The sequence below is a fragment of the Ammodytes marinus genome, assembly GCF_949987685.1.
Source record: "Ammodytes marinus genome assembly, chromosome: 15".
In the NCBI taxonomy this organism is placed as follows: domain Eukaryota; kingdom Metazoa; phylum Chordata; class Actinopteri; order Uranoscopiformes; family Ammodytidae; genus Ammodytes; species Ammodytes marinus.
The window spans coordinates 24,775,412-24,797,641 of record NC_137219.1 but is presented as its reverse complement, the minus strand read 5'-3'; the positions used below and the strand labels follow the sequence as shown (position 1 = coordinate 24,797,641).

The 22,230-nt window shown below is 40.4% G+C and overlaps 2 protein-coding genes across 2 annotated transcripts in view; both read right to left on the bottom strand.

The window, feature by feature from the left end:
- Positions 1-7,674: 7,674 nt before the first annotated feature.
- On the bottom strand, positions 7,675-13,471 carry LOC307262011 (potassium channel subfamily K member 17-like; the record flags this gene model as incomplete). The annotated part of the gene is made up of 5 exons (XM_080042741.1): positions 7,675-7,913; positions 8,597-8,765; positions 9,181-9,347; positions 10,551-10,665; positions 13,256-13,471. The coding sequence occupies 5 exons, from the start codon at positions 13,469-13,471 to the stop codon at positions 7,675-7,677; spliced, it is 906 nt and encodes a 301-aa protein (XP_079898867.1).
- Positions 13,472-15,150: 1,679 nt separating this feature from the next.
- Positions 15,151-22,230, bottom strand: part of kif6 (kinesin family member 6) — a gene marked incomplete at both ends in the record, with an annotated part of 73,630 nt that continues 66,550 nt past the window's right edge. The window contains 3 exons of the mRNA XM_080042740.1: positions 15,151-15,359; positions 15,855-16,023; positions 16,785-16,951. Coding sequence (XP_079898866.1) covers positions 15,151-15,359; positions 15,855-16,023; positions 16,785-16,951 — 545 coding nt within the window. The remainder of the gene's footprint in view (positions 15,360-15,854; positions 16,024-16,784; positions 16,952-22,230) is intronic.

Here is a 22,230-nt window from a genome sequence, read left to right as displayed (position 1 = left end):
GTGTTTGTGTGCGTGTTGATCATGATAGTGAAGAAATGTCATACAGAAAAGCATTGTGCAGTGTGGCTCACTGATGGGTTTCAATGACTCTTGGACATCAATGGCAAAAAAAGATTCTACAAACAATGCATGTCACTGGTCGTTTCTGTAATGAATGGGGGAAGGGGGAGGGGGTTTGGGACACAGGTGCAGACCCAGGGGTGTCTAAAAGTTATCCCCGGAGGGATAACCACTAAATCGGAAATGCGAATATGGGGAAGGGGAGAAAACAAAAACACACAGAGCTTTAAAGGGCCACACAGGCTACCTTTAAGATGAAACACTAAACAACAAACTAAACCACCACTGCCAAGCAGCTGAAAGCATACACAAGTAACTCAACAGTTTACTTTGGAACTCCAAAGCCAGAGAACACCAAAGGCCAGGACACACCGGCGCAATAATCGGCCATCGGACATGGTCGGAGAGTCTGGAGGGGGCGGGGACACAAATCGGTTTGGTGTGTTCGGTGACGTCGGCCGTCGTAGGGCTTCTTTTCAGCCGATTCAACAATTCAATCGGCGTCGGGCAGTCTTTCAGTCGGAGCAATTTGATTGGTGGAGGGCTAGCGAATCAGTGAAGCCCGGAAGTGAGGCAGGTAGCACAAACAGCTGACAACAGTATCGCATCGCTAGCCATTGTTTTAACCCTTAGGGCCCGTTGGTCCATTTTACGGACATTTCATTTTTCTTTTTTTGGATAATTTTGGCTGTGTTCATGCATATGGCATGAAAACTGGTAAGGAAGTGTATTTTTATATGATAATGTTATTTCCAGCTCAGCTCCTACAGTAAGGCTAAAATACACTGTATACAAACAAGAGTTACATTCAGACTGCTAAGGTCCATAAAACGTCCATTAACACCCATTCAAACACCATTTTTTCAACACACTGCCATTAAAGCATAATTGATGCATTTTTTTATATCTGGGTGTCAATCTGGGCTTCTACCTTGGAATTGATCATTTTTACTACTCTCCACCATGTTACGTCATTATGACCATATTTGGCATATGGAGAAAAAACAGGCTATTTCCACTAGATAGCACTGTCACAATCCCCCCTTCCTCTCCCTTTAGCTTTAACCCTGAGGAGTGTGTGTGTGTGTGTGTGTGTGTGTGTATGTGGGTGTGTGTGCACGTGTGTATGTGTGTGTGTGTGTGTGTGTGTGTGTGTGTGTGTGTGTGTGTGTGTGTGTGTGTGTGTGTGTGTGTGTGTGTGTGTGTGTGTGTGTATCCATGACCTATGACATTATGAGCAAAAGGCTAGTGGTTTTCAAGTGGCACTGTTTTCATTTACTCTGAATCCTCCTCCAGAGCTGGGATGTTTCTTCTGACTTTCAGTAGTGGAGAATTCAGTTGGCCCCACCAACACCCATACACAGAGATATACTCCTGCAGCCACTGGAATGGTACAGGGACCCACCTGTTACGCGTTAATGGAGGTTTCAGACACAGTGGTTGCGTTCCGAATCTCATACTCTTTCTTTTTTCTATTCTACATACTACATCCGACGATAAAAAGAATCTAGTTAGGATGCAGAAGGCATACTATTGGGACATACTTTACTCTCTTATTTCATCATAACATTGCGCCTTGATCTTGCCTCTTGCTTTTATATCCATCGCATCCCCGTTTGTTTTCATATGGAGGCTTCGTCGATGTTACGTCACTTCACGTGCGCACTGGATTGTGGGTCAGAATCGCCCAAATAGGATGCACTTTTCAACACTAACAATCTTGGCCGCATGAAGTAGGACATCCGGGTACTTCTAACCATCCTAAATCTGGCCATAAGAATCGAGACATCCTAAATCTTTTTTCTACATACTATATAGTAGAAAGTATGCGATTCGGAACGCAACCATTGTCTGTGTCAGATTCCTATTACTCGCTATCAGAATCAGACTCCATCACTGTTTCCAAAGCTTTATGTACTTCTTGTGTAAAGGCTCCCTCCATATTGCCAGGTAAGAAATAACTAGTTCCACAGTTTGCTTTGTATAAACTCTGGTTTCAATGGCAGCTGTGTAAACAGCTCAACGACTTGTTATGTGTCTCTGACGGCTGCACCTTTGATGTGATTGAAGATGGCCCATGTTTTAACTTATTTGAAGCAGTGCACTGCACATGCTTGTGTGTATGGACCTCAGGTAGGTGTGTGTGCTGTGCATTTATACAAAGTCATCTTTAGAGGGATTTTGAACCTCTGCATGAAAAACTACACATGGAACAGAGTGAATGAAAACAGTGCCACTTGAAAACCACTAGCCTTTTGCTCATAATGTCTAGGTCATGGGGATACACACACACACACACACACACACACACACACACACACACACACACACACACACACACACACACACACACACACACACACACACACACACACACACACACACACACACACACACACACACACACACACACACACACACACACACACACACACACACACACACACACACACACACACACACACACACACACACAGTCTCTCTCATACACACAACTTTATTTAGCCAATGATGTCCCTGTTACACTGTTCTTGGCCCGTTCACTGTTCACTGTTCACTTCTGGATAATAACAAAAAGAGTGGAAAATGTGCATGGACTGCAGGTGAGGTTCTTTTCCTAACACAAAAATTCAATGTATGATTAGTACTGATGTTGGTTTAAAATTCAAGCCTAAAAAAGTTGGAAAAATATCGATGTATAATATTTTTTATAGCTACCTTTTTCAAAAGTCCATTTTACGGACCTTAGCGGTATGAGTGTCAGTTTATTACACTGTACAAAAAATAATAATGCCTAAATATCTGTGTTGCTGCTCAGCATTGACATATCCCAGGCCTAATAATTCAATACAAAAAAAAATAGTTTGCATGTAGTATATTGAAAATAATAAACATTTTCAGTTTTTTCCTCCAAAATACGATGTCATCATGACCAAAACCTGGCAATTAAAGGGTTAACATCTTTTAAAATTCATGACTATTTTATATTAATAGTTAGGGCAGATGTAGGGGAAAATAATTGGCAAAAAAAAGTTTAAAAAAAAGATTGTATAACATTTTTTATAGCTACCTCAATGAAATGTCCATTTTACGGACCTTAGCGGTACGAGTGTGAGTATTTGACACTGCACAAAAAATAATAATGCCTGAAAATCAGTTTTGCTGCTCATCATTGACACATCACAGGCCTAATAATTCAACACAAAAAAAATTAGTTTGCATGTAGTATATTGAAAATATTTCAGTTTTTCAGTTTTTTTCATCTAAAATACGATGGCATCATGACCAAAACCTGGCATTTAAAGGGTTAACATCTTTTACAATTCATGAATATTTTATATTAATAGTTAGGGCAGATGTGGGGGAAAAGAATTGGCAAAGAAAAAGTAGAAAAAAAATAATGTATAATATTTTTTATAGCTACCTCAAGGAAATGTCCATTTTACGGACCTTAGCGGTACGAGTGTGAGTATTTGACACTGCACAAAAAATAATAATGCCTGAAAATCAGTTTTGCTGCTCATCATTGACACATCACAGGCCTAATAATTCAACAAAAAAAAAATTAGTTTGCATGTAGTATATTGAAAATATTTCAGTTTTTCAGTTTTTTTCATCTAAAATACGATGGCATCATGACCAAAACCTGGCATTTAAAGGGTTAACATCTTTTAAAATTCATGAATATTTTATATTAATAGTTAGGGCAGATGTGGGGGAAAAGAATTGGCAAAAAAAAAGTAGAAAAAAATTAATGTATAATATTTTTTATAGCTACCTAAAGGAAATGTCCATTTTACGGACCTTAGCGGTACGAGTGTGAGTATTTGACACTGCACAAAAAATAATAATGCCTGAAAATCAGTTTTGCTGCTCATCATTGACACATCACAGGCCTAATAATTCAACACAAAAAAAAATAGTTTGCATGTAGTATATTGAAAATATTTCAGTTTTTCAGTTTTTTTCATCTAAAATACGATGGCATCATGACCAAAACCTGGCATTTAAAGGGTTAACATCTTTTAAAATTCATGACTATTTTATATTAATAGTTAGGGCAGATGTGGGGGAAAAGAATTGGCAAAAAAAAAGTAGAAAAAAAATAATGTATAATATTTTTTATAGTTACCTCAAGGAAATGTCCATTTTACGGACCTTAGCGGTACGAGTGTGCCTAATATTATAACGGGCCCTAAGGGTTAATGTGTTTATTTGTTTGTTTTGTTCAGCGAGTACTCACATGCATCAACCCTTCTTGACTGCTCGACACCATGCTCGACACTCTCTGCTAAAAATGGTGCTCTTTATGGTCTAGAGAGCTGTCCCATCATTTCCGGCTTCCGTATTTTTTTGGGCCACAATACAGATTAGCGCCGCCTGCTGTTATGGAGACATTACGTCCCTCGCAAGCGCAGAGCGTACGGAAAGTCAGTAGTCGACTCGGTGTGTTCTTGGCACTTTTTTGGCCGCCACGGGCAGACTCCATTTTCCGGCGGCGGTCGGTAGTCGGACCGGTGTGTCCTGGCCTTAAGAGAGAACAGCTCACTATCCCAGAGGGCGAGACAGTAGCTGTATCCCATTACAGAGACCGCATCCTTGGAAGGACGCGGTCTCGCGGTCTATTAAGGCCATAGCCTGTGAAGGCCGATTCCAAGGCCAACGAGCGTTGTTAAACGAGACGTTCTCCGTTTTGCTCTGTTTACGAGCATTTCCGGTTTGCGTAACAAGCCGTTACCTTGCGTGACGCCTCGCCGCTCCTGTGCTGCCTAGCAACCCTGATTACTGCCAACGGAAACAGCCTTGTCAACGGAGGAAAAAAGAACAAGAAGTTGCCTACCAGACGAAAAGAAAAAAGTACAAGAGAAAAAGAAAGGAAGATAAAAGTTAAGAAGATGGAGCAACACGTTGCTGTTTTGTTATTTTTTATTTTATTGTATGCCATCTCTGAAAAAAACGCAATGAATCATGGGATATGTTGGGCCACAAAGGATACATCTGATGCAGCCTTCAAAACCGTGAAACGAAGGCTGCATTTCTCAGCCGCATATGAGGAGTCTTGCAAGGAGCCTTGCAAATGGAACAACCTTTGCGCGCCGCTATGATGCAATCGGTCTTCAAATGCAGCCTTCGTAGACCGCAACCCCTGTGTTGAGATTCACTCAATGAGCAGCACAGAGCACTGGGGTCTCAGGGCATATATAAACTCCTCACACCTGGGCTCAATCAGCCAATCAGTGCCACACACACCTGATTGCAGTGAGTGAATCAGTAACCATTCTCACAGAGCCAAAAGATTCCGTGCCCTCACAGAGCTGAAATATTCCGTGCCCTCACAGTTTCTTATCATTTAATGAGTCTTTCACCGTAATAACATTACAGAGTACTGCTTAAGGGGAGGCAGTTAAAACCCTGTTATGTTCGGAAAAGATCACAACCCTGTTTGCATATGAAAATGTCAGTGATTTCTTCTAGACTTCAGGGGTCTGCTTATGGGCCCAGTGTACAACCTCTGACTCCATGGAAGTGTCCGGTAACACTTTACAATAAGGGTAAATTGATTAACTGTTAGTTATGCTTTATTAAGGCTTGATAAACGTTTTACTTAAAGCTCAACAGGCATTAACTAAACATTAATAGCATTAAGCTAGCATTAACTAACCATTAATAGCATTAAGCTAGCATTAACTAACAGGTAATTAATGTATCCTTATTGTAAAGTGGTATCTAGTGTCCTACTGTCTGCATGGCCACTGAAAGTTGAAAGAAATGTTCTTCTGTATAATATCTGCAGTTAGATTTGAACTCCATCATTAAACCTCAGGTAAATCAAATAGACATACGATGATGATGATGATGACAGGGGTGGGCACCTAATGTTTCAGCGCCTTGTCTCAATTGTGGACAGCATCATCCAGCCTAAACAACAAGTCTGAATCTCACACATACTGAATCCCCCATTGAACCATGGGCCAAAACAGGTTTGTTTGTTGTATAACGCTCACTCTAATTCCATTTCCCCCTATAATGTATACTTCCAATTGTCCATTTAGAGAAAAAAGAGAGAAGAAATCAGAGTTTTCTGCCTACTACTATTTGCCGTCTGTTTTTTTGTTGCAATTTCACTCAAATATCTCCCTTTCTATATTACATCATTTTATTGTCTTAATATCCATCTCTCTAGAACTTCCTTATGTTACTAGTCTGTGTTGTCATTCCCTCCTCCTCAGTATAATATATGAGCACCAGGAGGCGTTTGAGTGTTTGACTGCTGTTAGCTGTGGGCTCAGACAAGTATGCAGCAGCAGCACAAAAAAAAAGTTTAATTAAATTACTCATAAAAACACTCATAATATGGTCATGTCTGTACACATTTATTTAATGATGCAAAATGTAATTACATCATATGGAAATTGGTTGACAGAATGTGTGTTGGGTTTGTCTATATATCCTTTTGACATGGACATATATGTGTGTTGACTGAGAGGATGGGTGATCCATATTATCAAGTTCATATGACTACTCCGGACACAATATACAGTAGGGTTTTGCTGCTTTGTCTCTGGTTTAAATGATCATTTTCTCCTGTGTCGACACAATAGCACCATCTAGTGGACCTACAGCTTATTGCAGCACACATTATGAGATTGATCCAAACGTTTATAGTACACAAATCAAAAAACTTACATTTCAACATTTTTCAAAAGGAAGTACAACTGAACAATAATAGTTCTAAATATACTGGACACAGTCACGCTCGAACAGTGTGCTTATATTTCCCATTTGCTTTAACCCAAAAGCAAATAACATTGAGTTTCTGATTTTTCCTTTATTGTTTGAAGGTTTTTCTTAGAGAGCTTCAAGTATTGTTTGTATATAGACATTAGTTTATAGCCTTTTATGCATGGCGAAAGCATGGTCAACTTATGGTCCCACTGCAGACTATCACATACCAATGTAAAATTGAATGAAATAAAATAATAAATGAACTTGCCTAAATCTAATTTTGCCAATCTAACTTGCATTACAGTTATTCAATAATCATCATATACCCTCGTACAATCTGATAAATTGACCTTACTTTAAAAAAAAAAAAAACAGGCAACCGATTGTCTTGAAAAAGTTACGTAAATATAACTATTAGTTTTAAGTTTTGCCTACTTTATATCTTGTTGTTAAGCTTACTTAAAGTGTGTGTAGTTTTACCAAGTTATAAATGGCAAGTGTACTGCTTCAAATATGTTGATAAATAGCATTTTATTAAATATGTATTTTTAATTGCCTGTGGTTTTGATTTTAGACATAAGGAGTCATTTGAAATACCATGGGGCTACACAGTTGCACTGAGCACTTGGTGTGCGGTCAGTGGGGTGAGCAACACGCCGAGAGGCCAAAGAGCAAAAAAGACAGACAAACTGTAGTTTTCCACTGACCGGCAAACCCATGGAAAGATCGGGCAATGGAAGTGTTGACCCAGCATCCCTTCTCATAGACAATCTCAGTTTTCTCATTACCAGGTTAGATTAACAAGCAGACACGGGGAAGAGTCACTTGTTTACAGATTGGGAAACACAGTGCGTTCGAATTAAGAACCTGGTCAAATCCATAAGTAGATTACTGAGATATCGGAGGCTTCTCGAGCTCCTCCTGTGTGTCTGGGATGGTAGCCTCTGTAGCAGCAGACTCTTCTCTGTCCTTGTGTCCCCCTCCCCACAGTTTAAAGTGTGTGTTGAGCCTCTCCAGGATGTCACTGGTGTGGTTGATGAGCAGGGCCAGCCAGGCCAGGCCGAAGAAGATCCACGAGGCCATGAGCACGCTGTACCACTCGGGGTAAGATTTGTCTGGATTACTGTCTGGTATAAGGGAAGATTTCAAATCATACAAAGCAGAGTATAGTGCTTTGAACAATTCTAATAATACATTCTAAGTGCAACACAGCAGCTGCTCACAAGAACATTAAACAGCCTTGCCACTCATGAAGACATTGTATAACTGCACTTTTTAACATATTATATGACTGTACTCTCTCCCCTTAACCTGGCTGCTTTTTTTGGGATAAAACAATTGGATATCCCTCTATGGAAAAACATATATTTCAAATATGCATTATCAATAATAGGAGGTACTGTATGTGCGATCTTGACCAATGGATGACAAGCACTATTATCTGAAAATGTCTCAGAATTTTTTTTCTCCATATGGTCTGTGTGTCTGGAGAAAGTGACAATGATGTTAATATATAAGGAAAATTCACTTCATGCAGCACTGTACTCTGAACTTCACTAGGCTATGTGTCAGACCTGGCTGTAAAACAACAACGCCAAATATAGCTAATTCCTATATCTTGATATGAGTTTAATGGACCCATTTGAATCCAATCATGCCTATTTAACTTTTCAGAAGCTTTGTGCAGTTATTTGTAAAATAAGGTACACCAAATAGTTTGAAGGCATGTCAGGACCACTACGAACACAATTTAGGGATGCAGCTACTTTCTGTGGACGATCCGCCCTGCAGTGTGTTTGGTGGCGATTACCTGCCACCATGTCTCCAAAGCCGATGGTGCTCAGGGTGATGAAGCAGTAGTAGATGGCCTGGGAGTAGGTCCAGCCCTCATGCTGTTGGAACACAGCCATGGGCATCACAAAGAACAGAGCCGCTCCAGACAGGTATGACACCAGGTGGACAAAAAAACGGGTACACCTCTGCAGTGACACAGGAGCAAGGTGTGAGGAGTGAGTAGTGCAGAATCTACCCACTTCAATATGATCTTAAAGGAATACTTCACCCGTACCAAACCGCCGTTCTATCACAATACAATCGCTGTTATAATACAAGGAATTAGGTTTTTCTTCCCTCAGTCTTCCCTTGGCCCAGCTGTCCTGTTAAGCCTACATTTTCCCATGTGTGTGATGTCACGCATGGGAAACAATGTAGGGTTAGACAGAGAGACCATAAAACACTCTTTCTGCCTTTTCTCAGGCCACGATTAACCTATTTCTAATATGTTTGCACATTTATACTACATAGATCTCAGAGTTCAATACTTCATATTTCCTACAGGTGAAGTAGATTTAAAACCTATTAAACTATCACACTACTTCATGAAGATCTCCTCACCTTTCTCCCGGTCTTGCCCTCCAGGAAGTCAGAGACCCTCCTCTCTATGGCCAGGATGTACTTGCCCACTCTGTTGAGCACCACCATGTTGAGAGGGATGCCAAACAGGGCGAAGAACACACAGAAGATCTGACCAGTAGTGGTGCTAGGACTGATGTTGCCATAACCTGTGAAACTGTAAGCTGTTAGTATGTCATGTCACTGAGGTGGAAGGATGTGCCATGTTCAGACATGCCATGCGTTCCGAATCGCATATTTCTATTATTAAGTATGGTAGAAAAAAGATTGAAGATGTCCCGATTCTTGTGGCCAGATTTAGGATGGTTAGAAGTACCCAGATGTCTACTACATCCGGCCAAGATTTTTAGTGTTGAAAACAGCATCCTATTTTGGCAATTCTGACCCATAATCCAGTGCAAACCTGAAGTGACGTCACATCGACAGAGCCTCCATATGAATGCAACGGATATAAAAGCAAGAGGCAAGATCAAGGCGCAATGTTATGATGAAATAAATAAGTAAAAGTATGTCCCAATTGTAGCATTCTGCATCCTAACTAGATTATTTTTATGGTCAGATGTAGTATGTAGAATAGAACAAATAAATAATATGAGATTAGGAACGCAGGATAAGGGTCATGGTTAGGGGAAAATCCTCTGAAGGTTCCAGCGATTATAGATTATAATTAGTCCTCATTCATCATCAATCATGTCCTGAAACAAATACACGATTAGATGAATTAAAGTGGAGCACTTTTCAAACAGCCACAAAGGGAGCAAAAAACTAACAAACACCTGCTGCTCAACAATCTTCAAAAACACAATACATTTAACAGCTCTTGGATATGAAATGGTCATTTGCCATGAGTCTATATGAGGGACTTATTCAATCTCCTGTCATGTGAGTCACTGATGGGGGGTTAAAAGCCTGATATAATTCAATCCTAGTTGTTTAGGTTGTATGTGGGATTTTTTATATACATTTTTAGTTTAAAACTTGTTATCTGGGTTTCTACAAGAAACTGTTCTCATGATGTAGTGTCAAAAAAAATACTTCATATTTCTCACAGTGCCATTGCTGAATCTCCTCTTTTCAGCCTCTGTCTGAAATGAGTCTGTCTCTTTAAGCCCCGCCTTCCACAAAACCCAGTCTGCTCTGATTGGCCCAGAATCTACCTGCCGGTTTGAAACTAACTGCTGATGGTAAGTGGTAAGGAGGGGGCGATAAATCTGATAGAGGGTTGTTTTTCCTTATACTTTGGGAGTCTCTAGACACACACCATATAAAAGTTGGAAAACCATGAAAAAGTGCAATCTTGCCCAATAGGTGACCTTTAAACATCTCCTTGGTTTCATCCCATTGTGTCTAACCTATAGTCGTGACCACGGTGGCGGCGAACACGGCCGAGCTGGTGAATTTCCAGAAGCCATCGGTGGTGTAGTTGCCCCTCAGACTTAAGCCCACCTTGGACGCTTCTTGAACAACCTGGAACACAGATCACACACCAACATGTACTCACTCAAACACAATTTAAAACCACGGAATATTCCATGGCCCCTTGTGTCAAACTTTACCTCTCAACATTATGGAACTCCTGAACATACAGTATTGACCCCAAAAGTCATTTGGACACCTTTGAAGACCATTGTGTCAATATAGCATTCCTCTACAGCACTGTGTAAAAGGCAGAGCATGTGCAGCAGACATGTTGACCCAGTCTTTCTGTTACATAAAAAGGTCTTAGGTTCATCACCAGTGTGGGAAATGACTCCAAGAGAAGTGTGTGAGCGTCTGAGACCTGTGGCCTTGTTATCTAATCTAGTTTCTCAGTTATGGTGATGTAATCCTTCCTGATGGCAAACACATGTTACACTGTAAGGGTGTGCTCTGCTTGGGCACACTCACACTACAGGCCAGAAAGGAATTCTCTCTTCAAGTCTTCTCACTTAAACGCCTTTTTCAGTTTTAATACTCCCTGCATTCCAATTCCCATACTTCCATATTATTTAGTATGCCAGAAAAAAAGATTTAGGACGTCCCAATACATGCACGTCAATTGTAGTATGCTGAAAATACATAAATGCGCCCCACTTCAATAGCATTTTAGAGTATTCGTCTTTATTCTTGACTTTTCTCGACATAATGAAAAAAGAAAAACTTCCTTATCTGATATTTGTTCTCTCCTGTGGCTCTAAAACTCTTCTGTACTTTAGTATGTAGTGTAGTAAAAAGAAAAAGTATGATTTGGAACGCAGGGACTATGCAAAACTTAAGGTGTTTTTCCTCAACCTCTTGCTCACACCTCCATGGCAGAATGATCATACATCTGGTGATTTTCTTACTTTACTAACAGCACGCAACACAACAGACTCAATCCAGCCTACATTAATGGAATTCCGATGACAAAAAGAATGTTGCACAACTTTGCTGCTGTATAGAGCATACCCACTTTTTGCGCCACTGTGTGTGTGTGTGTGTGCCCATCGACAGAGTACAGCATAAGCTAATACAATGTATGTGTAAAAGTCAGGGCGAGACACAGTGTAGAACGTAGAATGCTGAAACAGCTGGATAAGCTCCTATTTGCATTAACAATGTCGCCTCCTCGCCACATAAACACTAGTCAAGATTACAAATAGGGCTTTTTGTTTCCTCATCTTATTGCCTACTATTTTTCTTGTTTTTCATTTTGAGCCTTAAAGGAGAAGTAAGTGATATTTAAATTTTTGTTAACATACTGTACGTTTTAAATCACTCTATATTCATACAGTAATCACTTCAGCAATAGGCACAGTTCATAACACAGGTCTCCCAGTCATTCAGCTTTACAGTAATTGCCAGATAACATTTTGAGTATCCCGCTTGTTTTTATCCGATAAGGAGCCAGGGTGCTATAAAGAGGTGGGTCTTTGTGCCCTTGAACGTGCAGAGCTGAATCGGCTAAAATGGCGGAGCAGGTTAAGTTGCCGATTCCTCGTCGTAGGGAAGGAATGCTTACTGCAGTCACTGACATGAAGTTAGCTGCAAGGACCATATCACTTACTTCTCCTTTAAAGTCTTAGCAAATGGCCCTTTGCTGCCTGGAACATGTTATCAGAGTCAGATTAGATTATTGTTGTGCTTTAGAAGCCCAAGTCTGCCACTGCTGGTAACTAGAGAGTGATTTATTAGTAGTGAAGATAGCACATAACTGTTAAGTTTAGTCTTTTGTGTAAGGCAAGATACTGGCAGATTTAAGGGTGAGATACTGGAGGCAAAAACATTGTGTTTTCAAGCACTGGTCAATTTTGCGATTGTTAACATGTATAACAAGTCACACTAGTATAAAGAAATGTACATTTACTGTAGGTGTGTATTTGACTAAAACGTGTTCTTCTCAGCACTATTCTGAAGGTTATTACAGAAGGAGCTGTTCATATGTTGTTAATTGTCTGATTTATGATAGATTTTCTTCTTAAAAACATGCCGAAAAGGCATTTTTAAAAGACCTGTACTGTAAACCTGTAATATTAATTTCATTCATAAAATGGAAAAAGGCAGTAAAACCTTTAAACACTATTATTTTGCCAAAATGAAATACAGATTTTAACCCTGGCTTTCTCTAACATCTAGATTTTTGTTTTACAAAGAGATGCAAACATGTGCATGATCAGTTAAATATTGTAAAATGTGTACAGGCTATTTATCCAAACATTTATTAAAACTGAAATAATTGTAATGCAAAAAAAGAATCATTTAAATGTAAGTAATCAACTGGCAGTTTCATAATGACATCTACAAGTTAAAAATGTTACTTTTTGTGCACATGTACATGTAAATGCTAAAGGAGTAGGGTTGTGGTCCAGATGTAAATTCAGTGGCCTCTCTGTAAAAACCCACACGATAACACACTGAACTATATATACTGTACGTGGGCCTACAGTCAGATGTCTCTTTTAGAACGTTAAAGTTTAACATTTGTAACAGCGTTGTTTGTATAGCTATTTTAAATGATTCTCTTTCTACCCTATAGCACAAGGATTTATATTCCAATTGAACATGCTTCCTTTGATTCCCCTGTATGTGTGTGCCTCACCTGAGCCACTGCATCCAGGCCCTCCTGGTCCAGACAGGTGTACGTGGAGAGCAGCCTCTCTTTGTTGGACAGCAGTAGCCCCAGATCCTTTTCTCCCAGGTGTCCCTCTAACTTCCAGAAAACCACTCCGCCGATCAGCACGTAGGCCACGTAAAACACTCCCAGTATGAGGATGGAGGGCACGCGCACCGACCTCAATATATCCTTCAGTCTCATCTCGGCTATGGGGGAACTCTTCTTTGGATCCAGGCAAAGCTTGGTTATCTCAACCTCTGCAGCCAGGCCAACCGAGGAGTGAGGCTTTTTTTTACCTTCTTAGCTTCTCATCTTTTCCCCCATGCATTGCAGGCAAATGACTCTCCGCCTAGAGCTACTGTTTTAAATCACACCGACGATGGCCTGTCATGCAAATCTAGTAGGAAGAACATGGGAGACGAAAGGGAGAGAGACACACCAGCAGATGTTGGGCTGTAGGTGACGTCAAAGTGGATATCGTTTTTCTGGCCATTGTCTATGAAGGGCTCACAGAGTTTGCCTATGGTCGCAGTTAGGGGTCAATGCAAGAGTTTACAGTGGTTTGGATGTGGTTTCTAAGAGGCCCAATCTCTGGGACACTCAACTAGTTCTAAACGCAAAAAAACAGACTACGTTTAAGTTTCAATGACGTTTGCATGTCAGACATCAGGGCTCTTTAGCAGTCCTGGTTGGATCCAGTATCCCCTCACCCACATCAACATATCCATTAATAGCTTTGTTTAACGATAGTTCTTTGTGCCTAATTAACCAGAGTTAACCATCAGTACACAATTGCAAGACACAAAGATTAGAAACTGTGACGTCAAAACGTTCTAATAAGGCAGTCCGGTAACACACAATAAAAAGTACATGAACATTACCATCCATACACTTCTACTCCTACTCAAATACCTAAAAGCAAGAGAATAATAAAATAACTTTATGAAATCCTTCACAATGAACAGTTTTCAAATGTGCGAACTCTTCCCAAGTTCAATAGTCATTGTGGTAGTACAGTCTCCATATGGTAGGATTTCTCTGATGGACTGTCTATCAGAAGCAATAGTTTTCAATTTCAGCCAATTTCCTGCAATGTATTCCCTATTTAAAGGGCTACTTCACCGGTTTGAATATGAAGGTGTATTGAATTCTGAGATCCTATGTACTATAAATGTGCGAAAAAAATTGAAATCGGTTCATCCTAGCCTGAGAAAAGGCAGAAAGAGTGTTTTTTTTAACCCTATATTAATCTTACTGTGACATCACAGTAAGATAAATATAGGGTTAAAAAAAAAATTACTTTGTAAATATTACTGTGATGTCACAGTAGGAGAAATCACAGTAATATTTACAAAGTAAGGTTTTTTTTTAACCCTATATTTATCTTACTGTGATGTCACAGTAAGATTAAAATAGGGTTAAAAAAACACTCTTTCTGCCTTTTCTCAGGCTAGGATGAACCAATTTAAAATTTTTTTGCACATTTATACTACATAGGATCTCAGAATTCAATACACCTTCATATTCAAACCGGTGAAGGTAGGCCTTTAAGTATAAGAATAATTAATATATACAGTATGTGTGGCTATACATTTTTAACTACTGTTTATCAAGATGTTGTGCTTAAATGAGGTAGATTGGTAAAACGGAAAACCTGTGATGTTTTTCCAGACTATTTTGTAATATGTGCAAAACATTTTCCACATGGTGAAACCTAATTATAAATCAAGCATTTAAAGGGGGGAATGAAAACTGTTTTTGCTGATACATAAACAACTGCTATATCTGTTTACTTACTGTATTGTATTATTCACAGAAAACAATCAGACTAAATATATTCTACCAAATGAATTACATGTAGTCCACTGTACAGTCCACTGTCAGATCTTTGAGGTGTCTTCTAGTTGAATGGATGACACATCCTCTTCCTCCTCTTGTTTCTTAAAGCCCGGGTGTGTGAGGCTGATGGCGTGCTCCATGACTCTGCCTCCCAAGTTGAGGAGCAGAGCCAGCCACGCCAAGGCAAAGATGATCCATACACCGGCCAGGCTACGGTACAGAGAGAGGTACTCTTTGTCTGGGTCGGTCCCTATCGAGAAGCATTATCAAGAAACATGTAATCATTAGTACAACATGCAAGTTCACTCCAATTGTCTTGCTTTGCACTGGATTGGAAAAAACTAAAAGGACAACACTGTAACTGTCTCAAAGCATTTAAGGCGAGACACTGCAGGTGATAGTGCTTGGAAATATAATGGAAAGATAAGTTGATGTTAGTGGAAGACACGTTATGGAACGTCAGTCTGCCCCAGGGCAGCTGTGGCTACTATCGTAGTTTACCACCACCAGTATGACTGTGTGTGAATGAATGGAACCTGGAACCCTGTAAAGCGCTTTGAGTGCCTTGAAAAGCGCTATATAAATCCAATCCATTATTATGGAAGCAAAATAGTCAACAATCTCAGAATTGAGCAGTGCTTGTGTCTGCCTGCTGTGTCTGGCCTTAAAGGCATTGGTATCTCACTGAGGGGTGACCACTGTGGTCTTTCCACCACATTAGCGCTTGTTTGTTTTCTCTACTCACCCACCACATAATCTCCAAAACCAATGGTGCTGAGCGTAATGAAGGCGAAGTAGAAGCCCTCGCCGAACGTCCAGCCTTCCACGTAGCTGAACAGCATAGGGGGGATGACCAGAAGCAGCACACTGCCTGTGATGGTAAACAGGCTCACTGCCAGAGCCTCCACTGTTTGCTAGGGAACAAACACAGCATGATACATGGAGGTGAGATCCATAGGCATCAGTTGGAAATGGCAAAACGGTGATTGCCTTTTGTTGGTACATCTCATAGCTTACGTTGAAGGTGGAGTCGACGATTCTGGAAAATGCTTTTTGTCAAAATCACTTTTTGGTCGAAATCAGTGAATATCTCTGTACGCTCTGCTACCAGTCCACACTGTTCATGTGTGTGCTGGAAAATAACCTGGTGTTAATACACAGCCTGGGCTCTGTAAATGAGAACGTAAACATAGGGGCTCGGACCGGCACATTTCCTATAGCACTACTAAAACACATGCTACCTCTGTTTTTTTTAATAGGAAAAAGCCTATATTGATAGCATTGTTGCTAGCTACAGAGGATTGGTCTGAGCCCCTATGTGTACATACCCGTTTACAGAGCCTAGACTGTGTATTATCACCAGCTTTTTTTTATCAGCACAAACAAAGTGCGGGCAGTTACGGAGCCCCTTTAGTGATGAAAATAAAGAATTACTTTCAGGTGGGCATGAGATAGCCATAGTTTGTAGCGCGCACTATAAACTTCCTAGTGTGCACCAGAATGTATTATTATCTTTTTTGACCATGTCACCTTAGGGGCTCTGTAGACAGGAAGCAGATCATGAGGCAATAATCACTGATTTTGAACAATCATTCTCCAGAATCGGGGCGACTCCACTTTTAAATCAATATCAAAATAAATGTGTCATGTTTTCAGGCGTCTCCTGCATCAGTACCTTGTGTGACACCACTGAGACCATTCCCCTCTCCAGGCGACCCAGGTGGATGATGAGACACTTGCCCATCTGTTTGAGGAAGGCCAGGTTGAGAGGGATCCCACACAGGGCGTAGAACACACAGAACACCTGCCCAGACACGGTGCTGGGAGAGAGGTTTCCATAGCCTGAGGACAAGATTGTGTCATTATTTAATCAAACAAGAAAGTTCAAATGCTGATGTAGATGTCAAGATGCTCACCGATGGTTGTGACTACTGTGCCTGCAAAAAAGAAGGAGCTGCAGAAGTCCCAGTTACTGGGGTTTGTTGAGTTGCCGGAGGGATTCACTCCCTTTTCCCAGGCATCTAAAATCACCTGTTAAAACACACACACACACACACGCAAATACGCGCACAAACAGGCACGCACATGCGCTCGCACATGCACGTACACACACACACACACACGTCCATTAAAATCAGCATTGAACTGCATTTACATTTGGACACTTAAAAAGGGAAATTGGCCCATTCACCCCAGTAATTCTCTATAAATCCCTTGGGTAAATATTTAGGATCGTGACACACCTATTGATTTATTAGGTTGGGTTACGGTAATACCATTAATTGCTATGTACCTAGCCTCATCATAAAAATTGATCATACGGTTTCTGTCACTTAGTATTTGATTAATCCTTTCCATCATTATATTTACTCACTGATTATAAACATATATGTACATCTGTCAATGTTCTTCCTGACACTTATGAAACACCAATTCCTTAAAACAAACCACAAAGAAAAGTGAATGAATAAAAACCTGAACAAACTTCTCCAGGGCCGGTCCGTCCAGGCAGGTGTAATTGGTCAAGAAATTCAACTTCTCCAGCTGGAAGTGGTTTCTGTTGTTGCTCTCGGCCTCTCGCTCCAGTATCTGGAAGATGGTGGCCCCGACCAGCAGGTAGGTCAAGTAGACCAGGGCCAGAAGCACAGACCAGCTCCCTTTGAGGTGCACCCACTGGAGGCTCGCCATCAACCAAACACTCACGCTCAAACTCACAACAAAACTGGCCCAAAAAAAGAAAACACTTCAGAAAGGACAAGCAGTCAAAGTCTTGGTGGCATAGGCAGGTCTCCGGAGCATAGTTCCCCACACAAAGCTTCCATTACTGGAACATTGAGGCATTCTTCCTCCAAAAAGATTGTCCAAAGTGGGGACAGAAAATGTATTCAAAGTCAACAAAGAGATGGATACTAGAGTGCTTGTTAAAGCTGAGATAGCAAGATAGATTGTTCTTTGGTAAAGCCATATCTTGGAGGAGAGAGCTGAAACATCTCGCATCAATGAACCCCTCACTCTGATTGGCTAGAGTGCCAGGGATGTCGGGTGTTGATTTATGGGTTGCTTGGGTAACGATCAAACTCCCCCTCTTTGCCCTCTCCATTAGCACGGCATCTGGACACACACACACACACGCGCACACACACGCACACACACACTTTTGACTTGTTTCCACTAATAAGGAAGCGGGGGCCGCATCTTGTCAGCAGAACAAAAGTTAATATTTTACCTGACGGCCGTTGGTCGTTCAAGCAGCCGCAATTGTGGAGTGGAGTGCTGATGCCAGAGCCTGTCTGTATGTGATTCTGCATTGCTAATTTAATTGGGGAAAATGTACTTTCGACCGCAAACTATACCGGATTCCTAAAAATGTACAAACTTTGCAGAAAATTGCTGTTGAAATAACAATGATTGGTGCCACAAATTGAGTCATGTCGAGGGAGATAGATTTACCTTAATTGAGTAGGCACACTTAAATACCACTTATATATAATATCATCGGTCTTAAAAGCTCAACTTTTGTGACCCGTGGAAGTCTGCTAGAACAATTATGAGACATTTTTTTCCCCCCAACATTCAGGAGCCAGGCATGTTTATGGTCAGACGGGGAGGAAGGAGATGACATGTTGGAGGGTTGTAGAGAGCACTACTTGATTCTGGGCCATAAACCAAAAGAGTTGAAAGAGGTCTCTGGAGAGTGAAGCCTTAATGGCATTCTATGGCTGTGGCGTTTAGAAAAGTTGGCATGTTAATAATGCTTGAAAGGATGTAAGAAAAAAAGCATAGACTTTTTTGGGGTTTTGAATGCCAACAACTACAGCTGTCAGAAAAAATGTTTAGTCCTACTCTGGTACTGTAAGGTAGGTGTGCCAAAGTCGCTGCTCGCCTGCCCAAAAAGAACTTTCCAAACTGCCATTCGGGGATGGGTTAACAGTGTAGCAAGGACATATAGTGCACAGAGGGATTTCGATGATGGCTTTATATCATATATCATGTATGTATCGCTAATGTTGCAATAAGTCTCAAACACACCCTCTGGAGTCATTGGTGACTGGACTAAGCATGCTTTATTCTTAACAACATAACTTCAGCTATTTATCGAGTAGAGATAAAGTAAAACACTGACTTTTTAACATTTTCTGTGATTTAGAGACATACATAGATGAAACAAATTGGAATGTACATGTATTTATTTCTTTGAAATGTCCTGATGTATTTGTTTAATATTATTTTGGGTTCCTTGCTTTGACAGAGTCAGAACTAGTTGTACTGAAAAAAGGGACACCATACCTAGGTGGGGCAAGGGCAGTTTAAAAAGATGCTAAAACAACAAAGTGGACTCCAGGGGGTTAAGGGGACATATGAAATGTAACAGTCTGTGTATGAAGGATTGTGGATATCGCTCCGACACCATAATGTTGGTCATCTTGAGAGCACTTCCAAGTATGAAAGGAAACATTATGCTAACTCTCCAAGCTAAGCTAATTGACATTACTTTGCTACATTGCATTATCCACCACTGCTATTCAGTCCGAGGTACAAATGTAACGTTTCTTTAATTTGAGTGTATTCCTCTGTCAAATAAAAAACAAGTCACTGATGATATGACTGAAGGAATAGCATCATGACTTGATTAAAGGAGGCTCTTTCTCCAAGGCGACACTCTGCCTTCATGCAAATTGTGCAGATGCTTGTTTGTCATCTGTCAAACAAATCAACGCAAAGCCATGCAAACGTGTTGTTCCAGTGTTCACGGATGTCCTCTGTGCATGTATAGGAGTATAGTGATGGCTCAGAGGGGACTGGGCGGATAGATTTAGACAAAGTGCAGACTGAAGTGATGGGCCAGTCGGACACAACAGCTCTATTGTCTGATTGGATGGCATTTGTATTTATATAGTAAACGGGTAGACCATTGTAAGTTTGTAAGCCCATTTGAATTTCAAATACTCTAGGAGAGGGAAGTCCCCATTTCCCTGCCTTTGGCCAATTGCATGCTGGGATAGGCTCCATCTCCCTGGGTCACTGAATAGCAGTACGCACGACTGGATATTATTATGACCAGATGATTCAATAGTAAAACCTTTGCAATGCACATTAATTAGTGTTCCTTTCCTAATGTACTCATATCATCCTGTATACTGTATACATTGTCCACTCTTCCTTTGACTACAAATGGACCAATCTATCAGCTAATGAGCCACCACAGTCATTGGGCACAGAGAGACCAATACTACCACCACCATTTGCATTGGAGGTACTGTGAAGAAATTAGCTATCAGTAAGAGATCTAGCATTAGTGATGATAAAAGCAAAGTCTGACTGTTGCTATTTCTATTACTATTTCTATTATGTTGCTATTTATTAAGAGTGTAAGGGCCTTGGGAGTGATTCAAATGAGAAGAGGACGGTTTTTTTCATTGTGCACTTCAAAAAAGTTGAAATGTCGAGAATCAACTTGAAATACAATTTCATGAATAAAGTGGACAGTTCCTGTAAAGCTGGAAAGAGGTTGACGAGTTTGAATGCGGGGATCAATAACTCATAAGCAAAACATGATCATAACACAAATGATGCATCTTTGCTACTGTCGTAAGGCAGACAATGGGCTACTGTAATGACATAGATCAGGATGTTCACAAAGATGTTAAGCTCCCACTGAGTTGAAATCCCACACATTTCAGAACAGGCTGTTATTATGCATTTGGCAGTAAGTACAGATAAGAAGTAACTCATACATAACATTAGCTGATAACTGCTAAGCAATACAGTTACATTAGTGCAATTCCTTTCCATCTTAAATTTTTTTATTATACTTTTTGATGTAATGCAACAAAAAAAATAAGTTTTTCCTTTCTCTAACAGAATGTCAAAAATATAAAAGCAAACTACTGTACATATATTACACACTTCTATTTACACAATACACATGTTACAGAAATATAAACACACCATTCAGCATGTGACCATTTAAAAATAAAAATAGAAATCATGATTCATTTTCTCCCCCTTAAACAAATAGTGGAGCCATTTGGTTTCCTATTGTCAAGCTCCATCCTCTGATAACTTGAGACAACATTTGTTCAGATCAAATGGCCCCGGCACACACACACACACACACACACACTGGCTGTGATTTATACTGCGGTGCATTGTATAATGCTGGTACATCTCCGGGAGGGCAACAGAGTGTGAAACCAATCAGACAGGATGTGTGGCTTGTGTTGGGCAGAAGGGCTCTTGTTTTTATGAGCTGAGATGACTTCTTCACACCGTCTCTACTCAATATTGTCCAATAAACATTTGTTTTTTAAATATAATTCTATCACCTGACAGATGTGGAGGTTGTACAAGCATTCAGATGATGATGACTTCAGGATTTGTTATTTACTGACGTGGGCCTGAAATACATAAAAACAACAGATGGATGAGACATACAGTTGAAAGTATTTGATAAAATTTGACAAGACAATGCCCCTTTCGGAGTGGAAATAGCTGGAGCTGAAAAATACATCTGGTCACCATTTTTTTTTAAAGTGTGGAAGTCAGCAGGCCTTTTCTTTTTGGCAATTCTGACCCACAATCCAGTGCACACCGTAAGTCAAAGTATGTCCCAATTGTGTGCCGATACTGCATCCAAACTACCGGTACATATATTTTATGATCAGCTGTAGTATGTAGAATAGTAAAAAGAAAGAGTATGCGCTTTGGAACACAGGGACGCTGTCTGTTTTGCCTTTTTGCCAGGTGCCCTATAATTCCCAGCATGCACTAGTGGCCTTAACGTTGTTTTGTGAGAAGGGACAGCCAGTTGCAGGGGGGTTACCAAACAACCACCGAGAGTGGGTCTGTCAAAACACAAACTCTATGTAACTTTCTAGTGCCAAGGTACTGGAGCATGGAAAGATTAGAAAGAAAGAAAGAAAGAAAGAAAGAAAGAAAGAAAGAAAGAAAGAAAGAAAGAAAGAAAGAAAGAAAGAAAGAAAGAAAGAAAGAAAGAAAGAAAGAAAGAAAGACTGCTGTTCTTCTTCCTGGTGTCCCTGCTCATTTGGCCAGCGTTCTGTCTGCTCACATGACCTCAGCCGTCCTGGATATCTAGTGGCACACCACAAGACAGCCAAGTC